At 37.4% G+C, this 11,667-nt stretch overlaps 3 protein-coding genes across 3 annotated transcripts; 2 read left to right on the top strand and 1 right to left on the bottom strand.

The window, feature by feature from the left end:
* Positions 1–274: 274 nt before the first annotated feature.
* LOC113276112 (armadillo repeat-containing protein 4) lies at positions 275–3,720 on the top strand. The gene is made up of 3 exons (XM_026525694.1): positions 275–1,068; positions 1,113–2,193; positions 2,895–3,720. Exons 1-2 carry the CDS (start codon positions 745–747, stop codon positions 2,163–2,165), a joined length of 1,377 nt encoding a protein of 458 aa, XP_026381479.1. The 5' UTR covers positions 275–744; the 3' UTR covers positions 2,166–2,193; positions 2,895–3,720.
* Positions 3,721–4,739: 1,019 nt separating this feature from the next.
* LOC113276113 lies at positions 4,740–8,817 on the top strand. The gene is made up of 14 exons (XM_026525695.1): positions 4,740–5,118; positions 5,342–5,501; positions 5,617–5,874; positions 5,968–6,142; positions 6,245–6,306; positions 6,388–6,551; positions 6,655–6,752; positions 6,880–6,938; positions 7,020–7,154; positions 7,236–7,480; positions 7,601–7,760; positions 7,969–8,044; positions 8,157–8,207; positions 8,439–8,817. The coding sequence occupies exons 1-14, from the start codon at positions 5,060–5,062 to the stop codon at positions 8,669–8,671; spliced, it is 1,935 nt and encodes a 644-aa protein (XP_026381480.1). The 5' UTR covers positions 4,740–5,059; the 3' UTR covers positions 8,672–8,817.
* Positions 8,818–8,917: 100 nt separating this feature from the next.
* On the bottom strand, positions 8,918–9,598 carry LOC113272797 (protein LYK5-like). The gene has a single exon (XM_026522595.1). The coding sequence runs from the start codon at positions 9,596–9,598 to the stop codon at positions 8,918–8,920; it is 681 nt and encodes a 226-aa protein (XP_026378380.1).
* Positions 9,599–11,667: the final 2,069 nt, after the last annotated feature.

Genomic DNA, 11,667 nt, shown 5'->3' on the forward strand with positions numbered 1-11,667 from the left:
ATCGGTTAATGTAAAGTTTGTAAACATTCGTACTAATCGATTCTGGATAAACCCAGACAATCAAACTTTTTGAAAAACTTCAATTTTGAATGTGTATGGAATCATCAAAAATCTAATTAATAGAAATGAGTTTGATAGAAAAATACCCAAAAGAGCATATTTTAGTAGATTTAATTTAAGTTTTTAAGTTTCAATAATGAGGGTAACTTAGTACTTTTATCCATTGTTTGACATCCTTTATCCCTGTCATCTCTAATCCAGGTGGGTGAACAAATTGATCGGAGGTTTCTTTTCCCTTCTCGTTAAACAAAACTAATCATCCATCATATTCATCAAGTTACATCGTTGTTTAGGGTGTTCAAAGTATAAAAATCAATCGGCCAAACGTTATTGCCAAGTATCTTAAGAAAAAATTGAAAACTCACTCCCTAATCTTCTCTTTTTCTTCATTTCCCTGGGGTGCTCTGTGTAATATAGTAGTAAGTCAGAAACATTTATCCCAAATCGAAAGTTTTCAAGGTAATGATTTGATCTTTGTCCATCTTATACTGTTTCTAGTATCCATTTTTATTTGAAGGAAGTGTTATACTGTTGATTCAGTTTGTATAACACTGCATTTCTACTTTTGATTTGGCAGTGTTTAATTTATTGGAACCCTAATAGATATCTTTGAACACCTACCAAAACTTTATTATCCTCGCTCACAAAAATTAGTATAGAGTGATAAAATATTTCTAAGTCGTAATGGATAGAGGAGAAGGAAGTCAACTTGGAAAGGATACAAATTGGGAACACTGTCTCCATCTCTATGAAGAAATAATTGCTAGTGATAATGAGTCTTTACAAATAAAAGCCACGATTAAACTTGGGCGTATTTCAAATGATGTACCTGAAAATGTATTAACACGTGCAATCCCTATCCTCGTTGAGCTTCTTAGGAGACCATTAACCTTAAACAATTCAAATCTGTCAATTCAAGAAGCTTCGTCTTATTGTCTGAGTCGTATTGGTCATTGCCAATGTGGTGATGCTGATTTGATTTTAGCTGCTATTGTCCACTCTGGGGTGGTTCCTTTGGTGTTGAGTTTTTTGCAGAACTCTTCCCAATGTAGTTTAGTAAAATTTTGATGAAATTTCTTTGGAGAATTGTTTCTTTCAGTAATCCAAATCGAGTAGCTGTAGTTTGGAACGGGGGATTTGAAATTGTTCTAGGTTTGCTGGGTTTGTATTTTGATGAATCAAGACGGTATCTGTTAGAGATATTGAGTGCATTAGCATTGATGAGAGAGGTAAGGAGGGTTATTATTAATTCTGGAGGGCTTCCTTTCCTTGTTGAATCTGCTAAGAAGGGAAGCATAGTTTCTCGAGCCAGAGATGCTCACGCGATAGGGTTAATTGGGGCAACAAGAAGAGTCAAACGGATACTTGTAGAATTAGGAGTTGTGCCAGTTCTTGCAGAGCTATTAGGGATAGGAGATACATATACAAAAATAATTGCTGGTAATGCTCTTGGTATAGTTGCATCCCATATTGATTTCTTAAGGCCGGTTGTAGAAGCAGGTGCCATTCCTTTATATGCAGAACTTCTCCAACGAACGGAACCTATAGCTAAAGAAATAGCAGAGGATTTATTTTGCATCTTAGCTGTAGCAGAAGTGAATGCTGTTTCGATATCCGGACACTTAGTAAGGATTCTTCAAGGTGATAATGATGAAGCAAAAGCTGCAGCTGCAGATGTTTTGTGGGATCTCTCCGGTTATAAACACTCAGTATCTATTGCTCGAAGCTCTGGTGCAATTCCAGTTCTAGTTGATATTTTAAGGAACAGTAATGGTGATGTTAGAGAGAAGGTATCTGGGGTCATTGCCCAATTGAGTTATGATGAAGTAGATCGCGGAGCCCTTGCTGATGATGGGGTGATCCCAATTCTGGTTGGTTTGTTGCAGGATGAATTAGAAGAACTTAAGGATAATGCAGCTGAAGCGTTGATTAACTTCTCCGAGGATCCGTTGTTGCGTGATAGAATGTCTGAAGCATTAGACATCCCTTCATTTCAGAGTGTACAAACCAGACTCATCCGGATCCGTGCAACTGATCAGCATATGGTTACCCATTTGAGACAGATGAGCATTGAGCAGTTCACATGGGACCCCGAACTTTCCTAAAGTTTTGGCGATATGTTTTTTTCTTCAGGTATTTGTGAATACTCTTTCGATTTTTTATCGTAGTGGAATGAAGCTATACATTTTTTATTTATTAAGTATGGTGTAAACAATTTTTCTTTTACATGTGACTACTGATTGGATTGGATTTAACTAGCCGTGCAAAAATAAACTAAAAAATAAACTCAGATCTCGGGGTTTTGAACGAGGTTGAGTTGTTAAAGAGTCAGGTTTTGATTCAGAATCCAGACAGAGAAGATAACTAAAATATCCATCTGTCTTTATTGAAAAGAAGTATGATGAGATCATTTCCTCACTCATATTAATAACTACTGCCCAACTTTGCAATAAAGAGTTTTATTGGGGAGAAAAGGATTGTAGCTTGTACAAAATATACATGCATGTCAAAACTTGTGCTGTTTGATTTTGAAAGATTCTCCTCATCAGTACATGTAAATAAGGTCCTTCTTGAATTTTATTGGATCAACTTTCTCATTGTTTGTTTCAGCTCAACAAAGTTGCATCTTCATGGAAAGACTATTAGGAAATAGTTATAATGTGCTGCCCTTTTTACCACGTGAACGTACTGCGAACTTTAACTTACCACAGCCTAAAGTGCACGGAAAATGCTCGAAAACTTTATAGCTTTCTTGTTATTTCTGTAAAGCTCCATACTATATAATCATATCATATTGATATGTAATGCAAGTAATTCATGGGCGTAAGTTGCAGGTAATGGAGGAGGAATTAACCAGCAAAGAAGAGTTGGATGAATTCCGGAAGCTTGTTACCAGCTTGGCTGCCCTTGCTTCCTGGTGTGCTTGAAGTCGGATGTGCTTATAGCGAGTCGTGGAGGCAACTTCGCTAAGGTTATCGTTGGGGCGTCAGCAAAAGTGAATGAAGCCGGCGACTATCCAAGTCGTTCGGATGGACAACCTTCGTAGAAGATGTTGTCATTACTCATTAATCAAGAACCGCTGGCCCAAGAAACGTTCCTAACCAGGATCTACGGGTGAGAACCCTCTCACTTCCTGCATGTGTAAGAAACGTTCCTAACCAGGATCTACGGGTGAGAACCCTCTCACTTCCGCTGGCCCAAGAAACGTTCCTAACCAGGATCTACGGGTGAGAACCCTCTCACTTCCTGCATGTGTAAATCTTGATAGAGAATAGCGACTCCTGATGCAAAGATTTTAACAGAAAATTATTACAAGGGGGAGTGTGTTTGCTCCACAAAATGATGGACCAACGGTGAAAGCTGATTATAGTAATTGGCCCGGAGAATACGAAGAGCTGAGAATAGAAAGGTTTGCTTGAGATTTAGACTACACTACGTAGCACCTAAAGAAGAACTAGGACCCCTTGAAGCAAACTTTTGGGCAACAAGCAGGTGGGGCGCATTCCTCATTTGGTATTTGGCGAGGGTACAATGTCTTTTTCATTTCACCTAAAGAGGAACTAGGACCCCTTGAAGCAAACTTTTGACCCCGTGATTTCTTCCATATTTACCCTTATTAAAGAGCATAATGTTAACAAATTTAGTTAATACTTTTAGTAATTTTCAAGAACAATTCCATTTTTCAATATTTTAGTGGGATAAAAATTCTTAATAAATTGAAATTTTCCATATTTTCTAGATAAATGTATTGAATTGATGAGGATAAATCAAGTAATATTAGGAAAATTTATAAAAACCAAAAATTTTCTTATTCAAAGAGAATTCCACTTTTCCGCCTATATATGGGAGACAGAGTGAGTATATGTTATTTCCACTTTCCAGATAGACAAAGATATATATATATATATATATATATATATATATATATATATATATATATATATATATATATATTTGTTTTCTTTTTTCTTGTGTATTATCTTCTCATGAAATGACTGTATTAATTTTGCACTAGAACTTGTTGCAACCACTGTTTCACCGTCAATCAATTTATGTTGCAACAATTACCTGGCATTCTGTTTCAGTAAATATTTATTTCCCTATTCATATGTTTGGTTAGAGTATGTGCATGTGAGGTGGACAGGGGCACCTATCCATGAACTCAAAGGTTAAAAAGCTTTTATTACTCAATTAATGGGGGAAATGAAAGTTTTTCACAGTTGAGTGATCAATTTATTTATCAATTCTCTGAAATTAACCATGAAAGCTCTTGAGGTTGGGGTTCACAGCCACAGGTGTTGGTCTTGTATGGTGGCAAGCAGTTGAAAGTCAGAAAAGAGAAGATTGAGAAAGATGTAATTCAGATGTCCATGTGTAAATTTTTGCTCGTGCCTGTAAGGTGTTATTTATTTCCGTTCAGTAAAGGTAGGTGCATTCACTGCTGGTCTATCGCATTGTTTACTTTACTAACTCTGTGACTGTAACTTGTTATGAGTCATAGGCCACGATTCAGAAAAATAAACAAGTTTGGTGAAGCGGTTAAGAACGTGCAAATGGTGGGGGTCCAACATTTTTCGGGCCAAATAAGATTGACCCGTTCTTTCAGACATTTTACATAATCATTCAACTGAATATCATCTTGTTTTTTTTTAATGAAATTTGTCCACCGAATTTCCATCAGCTTTTTTAGACTCTCTTTCTCTCTCCATTCTTTGCAAAGCAGTGTGTACTACTGCTGAGTGCTGCCAACCACCATTAATAAAACGACAATAGTGTCTGTGAAAAAGCTCTGTAATTGCTCTCACTCCTTAAAAGCAAAAGAGAAAAACGAAAAGCTGTTTTTACAAATTTGTCATTGTTTTGAAGTTTTGACATATTTACCAACTCCATTTTCGTTAAAAGATTTATAATAGGAGTAGGCTAGCTAGTAGTATTACACTATCAGTATAGTGATACAACCACACAGTACTCTAGTTAGTTATCCTCGACAATACCGATCATGATGATGCTGATAATGAGAATCCTACTTTTCATGACTGCTCTTGTTCTTCTTCAAAGGTATTTCTTTCACTTTGATTATCATAAATTGGTATTACAAAATCATCTCACTTCAATACTAGGTGCTTTACTCAATGCTGAATTATAATTTCCTTCACATTCATGGAGAGAATTTCCATTCTAGATAAACTAGAATAAGAAAGGAAAAACTAGCCATTTCTGTAGTCCCTTCTTTTGTTGTTGCATTTGATATGTGATGAAAATAACATGACTCCAATTTCAGGGAAGTAGCTGAAGCTTTGGCAGAGAAGCAAGAACAACAAGCTAATCTCCCTCCAAGAGGTTGGAACTCTTATGATTCCTTTTCATGGATCATCTCAGAGGAAGAGTTCTTGCAAAATGCGGAAATTGTTTCACAACGGCTACTTACTCACGGATATCAGGTAACTTCCAACTGTATTTCAGGTTACATTTCCCTCAGTTTAATTGCAATGTAAAAGAATATATGGATAATTATACGACATAATTGTACCTTTTGTTGTTGCGGTTTTTGGGTAGTACGTTGTGGTGGATTACCTTTGGTATAGGAGGAAGGTACCTGGTGCCTACACTAATTCACTGGGGTTTGATGTAATCGATGAATGGGGAAGGATGATTCCTGATCCAGAAAGATGGCCTTCTTCCAAAGGTGGTAAAGGATTCAGTGAAGTTGCCAAGAAAGTTCATGCTATGGGTTTGAAGTTTGGAATTCATGTTATGAGAGGAATAAGTACACAGGCTGTAAATGCAAACACCCTAATCTTAGACACAATCAAGGTATGATTTCTGCACATAATGTCCACGAGAACTTTGCGATGATTGACCTGGATTTCATTATCAGTTACAGTTTCTGCCTTGTGATTTTGTTAGGGAGGTGCCTATGAGGAGTCTGGTAGAAATTGGCGGGCGACAGATATTGGTCTGAAAGAGAGGACATGCGCGTGGATGTCACAGGGTTTTATGAGTGTGGATACTAAGCTTGGAGCTGGTAGAGCTTTCTTGAGGTCCCTCTATCAGCAATATGCTGAATGGGATGTTGATTTTGGTAACCTTAATTATACAATTTGCCAATCCAACTTTCCTTAATGTTTTACTATATTTTTGTTGCTATTTTATCAACAACATTTATATGCTCTCGTTTTCACAGTGAAAAATGACTGTGTTTTCGGCGATGATTTAAACTTAGATGAGATAAGGGTTGTTTCAGAGGTACGTTGCGTCGACCTTGTTGGAAACAGTATTATAGTAAGTAAGGAGATATGGAATAATCTACGAATTACTAATGTGTAGGTTCTAGAGGAGCTCAACCGTCCAATCTTGTATTCTCTCTCTCCTGGAACTAGTGTAACACCCACCATGGCCAAGGATGTAAGCAACCTTGTGAACATGTACCGAATCACAGGAGACGATTGGGATAAATGGGAGGACGTGGCTGCCCATTTTAACGTAACAAGGTCTACAGAAGAATTTGTAGTTCACTTGGAGAATTTTATAATTTCAAATTACCAATCCAATCTAAACATTCTGGTATGAGCTCACATGTTCTTTTTTTATCAGAGACTTTTCTGCTGCTAAAATGGTAGGAGCTCAGGGCTTGAAAGGGAAGTCATGGCCTGACTTGGACATGCTTCCACTGGGATGGCTTACCGATCCAGGTGACCACAGACAATCATTGGTTTATTTTTGTTTATTAGACAACCCTCTCACACCACCAACAAAATTGAGGGTCATACATGGAGACCACACTAATAGGCCTAGTCTAATATTTTTGTTAAATGATAGGTTCAAATGAAGGTCCACACAGAATCTCTGCTCTCACCCTTGATGAGCAAAGAACACAGGTACATTAGCCTAATCCCATGAATTAGCTACTTAATTAAACTAATTAGAGGTTTGAGTTGTTATACAATTTGGTTTGACAGATGACTTTGTGGTCTATGGCCAAGTCTCCTCTCATGTTTGGAGGAGATCTGAGGAAGCTTGATAAAACCACATATGATCTCATCACTGAACCCACCTTGCTCGAAATAAATTCGTTTAGCACAATTAACGTGCAGGTATGCAATCCACTTCTGAATATTAATCCTTACGAGCAAACTTATTTGTTGCCTATTTAAATTTCCCATTGGTACTCTCAGTATCCTTACATCACTTCAAGTAACGAGCCAGACATGGTCCTTACAAGGAAATCTAGAAATGTAAAGGAAGAGAGAACACTAGATAACCATGTTATGGGTCTCACTAGCTGCAAGGATGATAAGACAAATGGTTGGGTCATCGAATCTCTTGATCAGGGGTTTGACCGTGTTTGCTGGAAGAAAAACACAGGAAGCAAGTATAAACCACCATTTTGCTTGTACAAGAGAAAACCAGTCTTGACAACGTATGGGTTCTTTCTCTTATATCGCATAATGCTCACACACACACACACACACACACACACACACTCTCTCTCTCTCTGGTTGGTTCTTGCTGTTAAAGTTACTGGGTATTGCTAGTGCAGCAATGAAGAGATGGTATACGGACAACAGTATAAAGGGGGAGCTCATTTATTAGCAACAGATAAAGAGAACTTATGCTTGGAAGCATCTCCAAGTCGGAAGCTTACTTCTCAGGAGATGCATAGTAGTTCATTTTCCCCTTGCAAATGGAATGCAAACCAGGTAAATTGCCTCTTCATTTCTTCAACATGTTAAAGCTATGTTACCTGTGTATTTCAAAATATTTAGTAAGTAATATTGGTACGTTATCAGACACAATTGACACTAATAAATCTTCTGAGGTAGTTGCAATCTCCCCTACTACATGAACTTCTCTTCTTTTTTTCCCCTTCGGAATTACATAACAATTCAAAATCCCTATTGGTAACAGATGTGGGAGTTAAGCGTTAACGGCTCCCTAGTAAACAGTTATTCTGGTCTATGTGCAACACTGAAGAAAGTAAAAGGTGACACCTATTAAGTTTTCTATGCACTTGAAACATAATGCTACTGTATTAACATCAGATAGAAGTTTTTTGAAGCCAACAATTTTTAACAAGCGAATGTTCATTGGAGCAGCGAACGTTGACTCCAAAGGAATTCGCTCTTGGGTTGCTAAAGGAAGAAGAGGTTAGACAATCACAGCGTTGTTTCTCTTAGATTGTAGGAATAATGCATGTTAATTGAATTTTCCATTGATCCATAGCGTCAGATAGTGCATACTACATTCCCACATCCAGTCTTTTTTTCTTTTTTCTTTTTTTTTTTAATTTATTCTTTCTGGTCCTGTTAGGGTGATTTCTGTGGAACTTGTTTCTTTTTCCTCGTGGAGTTCCTTATACAAAAAAAATCCTTTTGCAGGAGAAATCTATCTCTCTTTTTTCAACCTAACCCCGGAAAAGACAACCGTTTCTGCAAACATATCCAAACTGGCTGCGCTATTTTTTCCTCAGAGGAAGTTTAGTAAAGCTTCATGCAAGTACAGAGAAATATGGAGTAAAAAAGACTTCGGAATAGCAAAAGAAGAAACAATCTCAATGAGCATAAATGAACATGGTTGCGCACTATTTGTCCTCAACTATAACTGGTTGTAATGACCGGAAAAAAAGATTTTACTTACAGATATCTACTGCTATGAATGTTTTCTTTTTTCAATAAAGTGAAGTTTCATCCATTCCATTTCTTTTCATACTGTACAAATCTATATTTATTATGGGCTAGTGACTGAACCATTTTGACTTGATTACCATCCATAGGGAGTTGGGTAGTAGCAAAACTAGAACAGAAGATAGCATTCAAGAGTTGGTTATCCATAGACGTCACTCATACATTCAGGTTAATCAAGTAAGACAAGAAGGAAGAAGAACAATTCTTGAAAGAGCTTTCAGTACATCATTCATGGTGGGTCTATGGTGAGGATCCTCTTCTACACAACCCTTTGCCAATAGAGCTAAACACAACGCATCACCTATTGGGTAGTTTCCTTCCAAAGTAGGATCCATGAATTCCTTTAGCTTCTCGACACAACCTGAAGTGTCTTCAAGAACATCGTTAGACAAGAAATCAACAGAGTCCTTCAACAGACAACCATCCACGAGAGCTTCTTTAGCTGAAATTAGTTCAAGCAAAATAATTCCAAACGCAAAGACATCTACCTTCAGTGAAACCAACCCAAAACGAAGGTACTCAGGTGCTAAGTAACCCAGTTTACCCATCATTAGAGATTCATGATAGATGTCATTTTGTTTCATGTCTTCATTCCTAGTAATAGGTTTCGCCAATTTGAATCCGGAGATCTTTGCTCTCCAGTCCGTCGTTAGTAACACGTTCTTGCTAGTGACATTTCTATGAAGATATGGTGGCTTTGTGTAGTGGTGAATGTAGTGAAGACCTACTGCAACATCTGATAAGATCTGCATTCTCTTTTCCCATGTAAGCTCCTCGGCGATCTTTGTGTTTGACAGACAATCCCTTAAGCATCCATTATCCGCATACTCGAACACAAGATATGGTGTAGTCATGGCATATTGAGAGAAGGAGAGAGAAGGAGTGATGACGTGGCGGCGATTTCAAAGGCCATTTCAGATCTGAGAATTTTTCTTCTCTTCATCCATGGCAGCCTCCTCTCCCTCTCGATTCAGTGAAAACCAGAGTGTTTCAATTCAAATTATTAATTCTATTAATCAATTGGAGCAGTGTAACAGTGATTTTCCATCATTAAAGGAATCTTATGGAGGGATTAAGAGTTTGATTTCAAACCGTAGCTTGGAAGCAGATTTGAGTGGTGCTGAAATTGAGAACAACCAGAAGTCACAATCAGGTTGTGCTAATGAGAAAGTAACGAATCAAGAATGGAGAGCATTATTTCCAATGCCCAGGGTTTCAACTCCACTAACCCCTTTGAAGTATACACCACCGGCTACAGTTGATGGAAAGGTTTTGGTTGCTGCTCAAACCGATTGTTCTTCAACAGGGATGAAAAGATGCGAAAATCGTGTGGTTGGGTTCTTTGTTGGGAAAAGACCTTCCTTTGTAGCTTGGCAGTAAGCAAACTTTGGAAATTCAACAAGGAAGTAAGCATAAAGCTTTATGGTGATTCTGCTTTCATCTTTGATTTCAATAATGATGAAGATCGCAAGAAAGTGTTAGATACTGGTCATTTTCTTATATCAGACAAACTCTTCACTTTGCAACCATGGTCTTATATGTTGGAAAAGTATATTACAGAGGTGAAATCAGTTCCGATCTGGGTATTGACATACGGAGTTCCACTCCACATGTGGGACAAAGAGGGTTTAGGTCTGATTTCTAGCTACTTAGGTAAACCTCTATTTGCTGATGATTGTACAATTAATCAAGATAGGTTAGCTTTTGCAAGAGTTTGTATTGAAGTAGATGTGGATTTTTCTTACCCAGAAAACATTCCTCTGTTGATAGATGGTAAAATTGCTTTTGATCTCCCAGTGGAATATCAGTGGAAGCCATATAAGTGTGATGTCTGTAAGGTTTTTGGTCACTCTTCCAAGGATTGTGGGAAGAAAAAGAAGAACAAACGGGTACCAAAGAAGGTTTGCAGGCCGGATGTATCAGAAAAAGGGAATATCAGCTCTGAGAATGCAAGTACTCTTCAGATCTTTAAGGATATGCCTGAGTATGGGAGCAATAAGGTGGATAACAGGGAATTAGTTGAATTTTCTCTTAATAATTGTTGGAATATATGTTACATACCACCGAGAAGAGATGGAGGTGGGATGTTCGGAAGACCAAGTCAGTAGAAGACTAAGTCAGTAGAAGATATATCTCTAGCCAAGATAGTTTGTTATTTAGGTTAGGTTTGTTGTTTATCCTATTCTCCTATAAATAGGAATTCTATGTAACTGTAAATGTTATCTCAGTTCCTACTGATGATCAATAATGGTTTCACCCTACGGGGTTTGTGTGGATATAGGCCATTAGAGCTGAACCACGTTAAAATCTCTTTGTCATGATTTTATTTCTGTTTGATCTATGAACCCTCGATACCCATAATTTATTATGGTATCAGAGCGGGGAGATCCGCTCGATTGCTTCCGCTTTCTATTTTTTTTTCAATTTTAAAAATCTCCGATATTTCGATTTGATATCTCAAAGACAAGTTTGTGTCATCAAACTTTTTGGTCTTTATATAAATCTATCTCGCAATATAGTGATGATCAATTATATTCTCCCTACGGGGTTTACAGTGGATGTAGGTCAATTTAAAGAAATCAAGTTTTTGCTCATTGTTGATTTGTTGGAGCGACATACGACAGTTCTCGTATCAACAGGTATCTTTTTACTTCGAGATGTCTTATTTCTTTCCATGTTGTTTACTGCAAGTCTGCATCTTAATCATCAGCGTTCTATGGGGTAGATACGTTCAATCCTCAATCATTTCTCTCACATTAAACAATAATTTTATCAAAGTAATTTGTTGGTGTCAGGATTATTGTCAAACTGATTGATTTCAAATCAGTCATTTTTAATCAAATTCAATCTTTTATTTTAACATCGGTTTTTGTTATTCTTCATAAATTATTTATGGCATGCCGGTCAGCCTCATCATCGCAGC

This window comes from Papaver somniferum, chromosome 4 (genome assembly GCF_003573695.1).
Source record: "Papaver somniferum cultivar HN1 chromosome 4, ASM357369v1, whole genome shotgun sequence".
Lineage (NCBI taxonomy): Eukaryota > Viridiplantae > Streptophyta > Magnoliopsida > Ranunculales > Papaveraceae > Papaver > Papaver somniferum.

What these genes read in the sequence shown, in the direction of transcription:
- LOC113272797 (XM_026522595.1), bottom strand. Translation starts at nt 9,598, where the DNA reads ATGACTACACCATATCTTGTGTTCGAGTATGCGGATAATGGATGCTTA.
- LOC113276113 (XM_026525695.1), top strand. Translation starts at nt 5,060, where the DNA reads ATGATGATGCTGATAATGAGAATCCTACTTTTCATGACTGCTCTTGTT. An exon ending in TACTTACTCACGGATATCAG is followed by an intron (nt 5,502 to 5,616) that starts GTAACTTCCAAC and finishes GTTTTTGGGTAG; the next exon opens with TACGTTGTGGTGGATTACCT. An exon ending in TGAATGGGATGTTGATTTTG is followed by an intron (nt 6,143 to 6,244) that starts GTAACCTTAATT and finishes TCGTTTTCACAG; the next exon opens with TGAAAAATGACTGTGTTTTC.
- LOC113276112 (XM_026525694.1), top strand. Translation starts at nt 745, where the DNA reads ATGGATAGAGGAGAAGGAAGTCAACTTGGAAAGGATACAAATTGGGAA. An exon ending in CTATTGTCCACTCTGGGGTG is followed by an intron (nt 1,069 to 1,112) that starts GTTCCTTTGGTG and finishes TTCCCAATGTAG; the next exon opens with TTTAGTAAAATTTTGATGAA.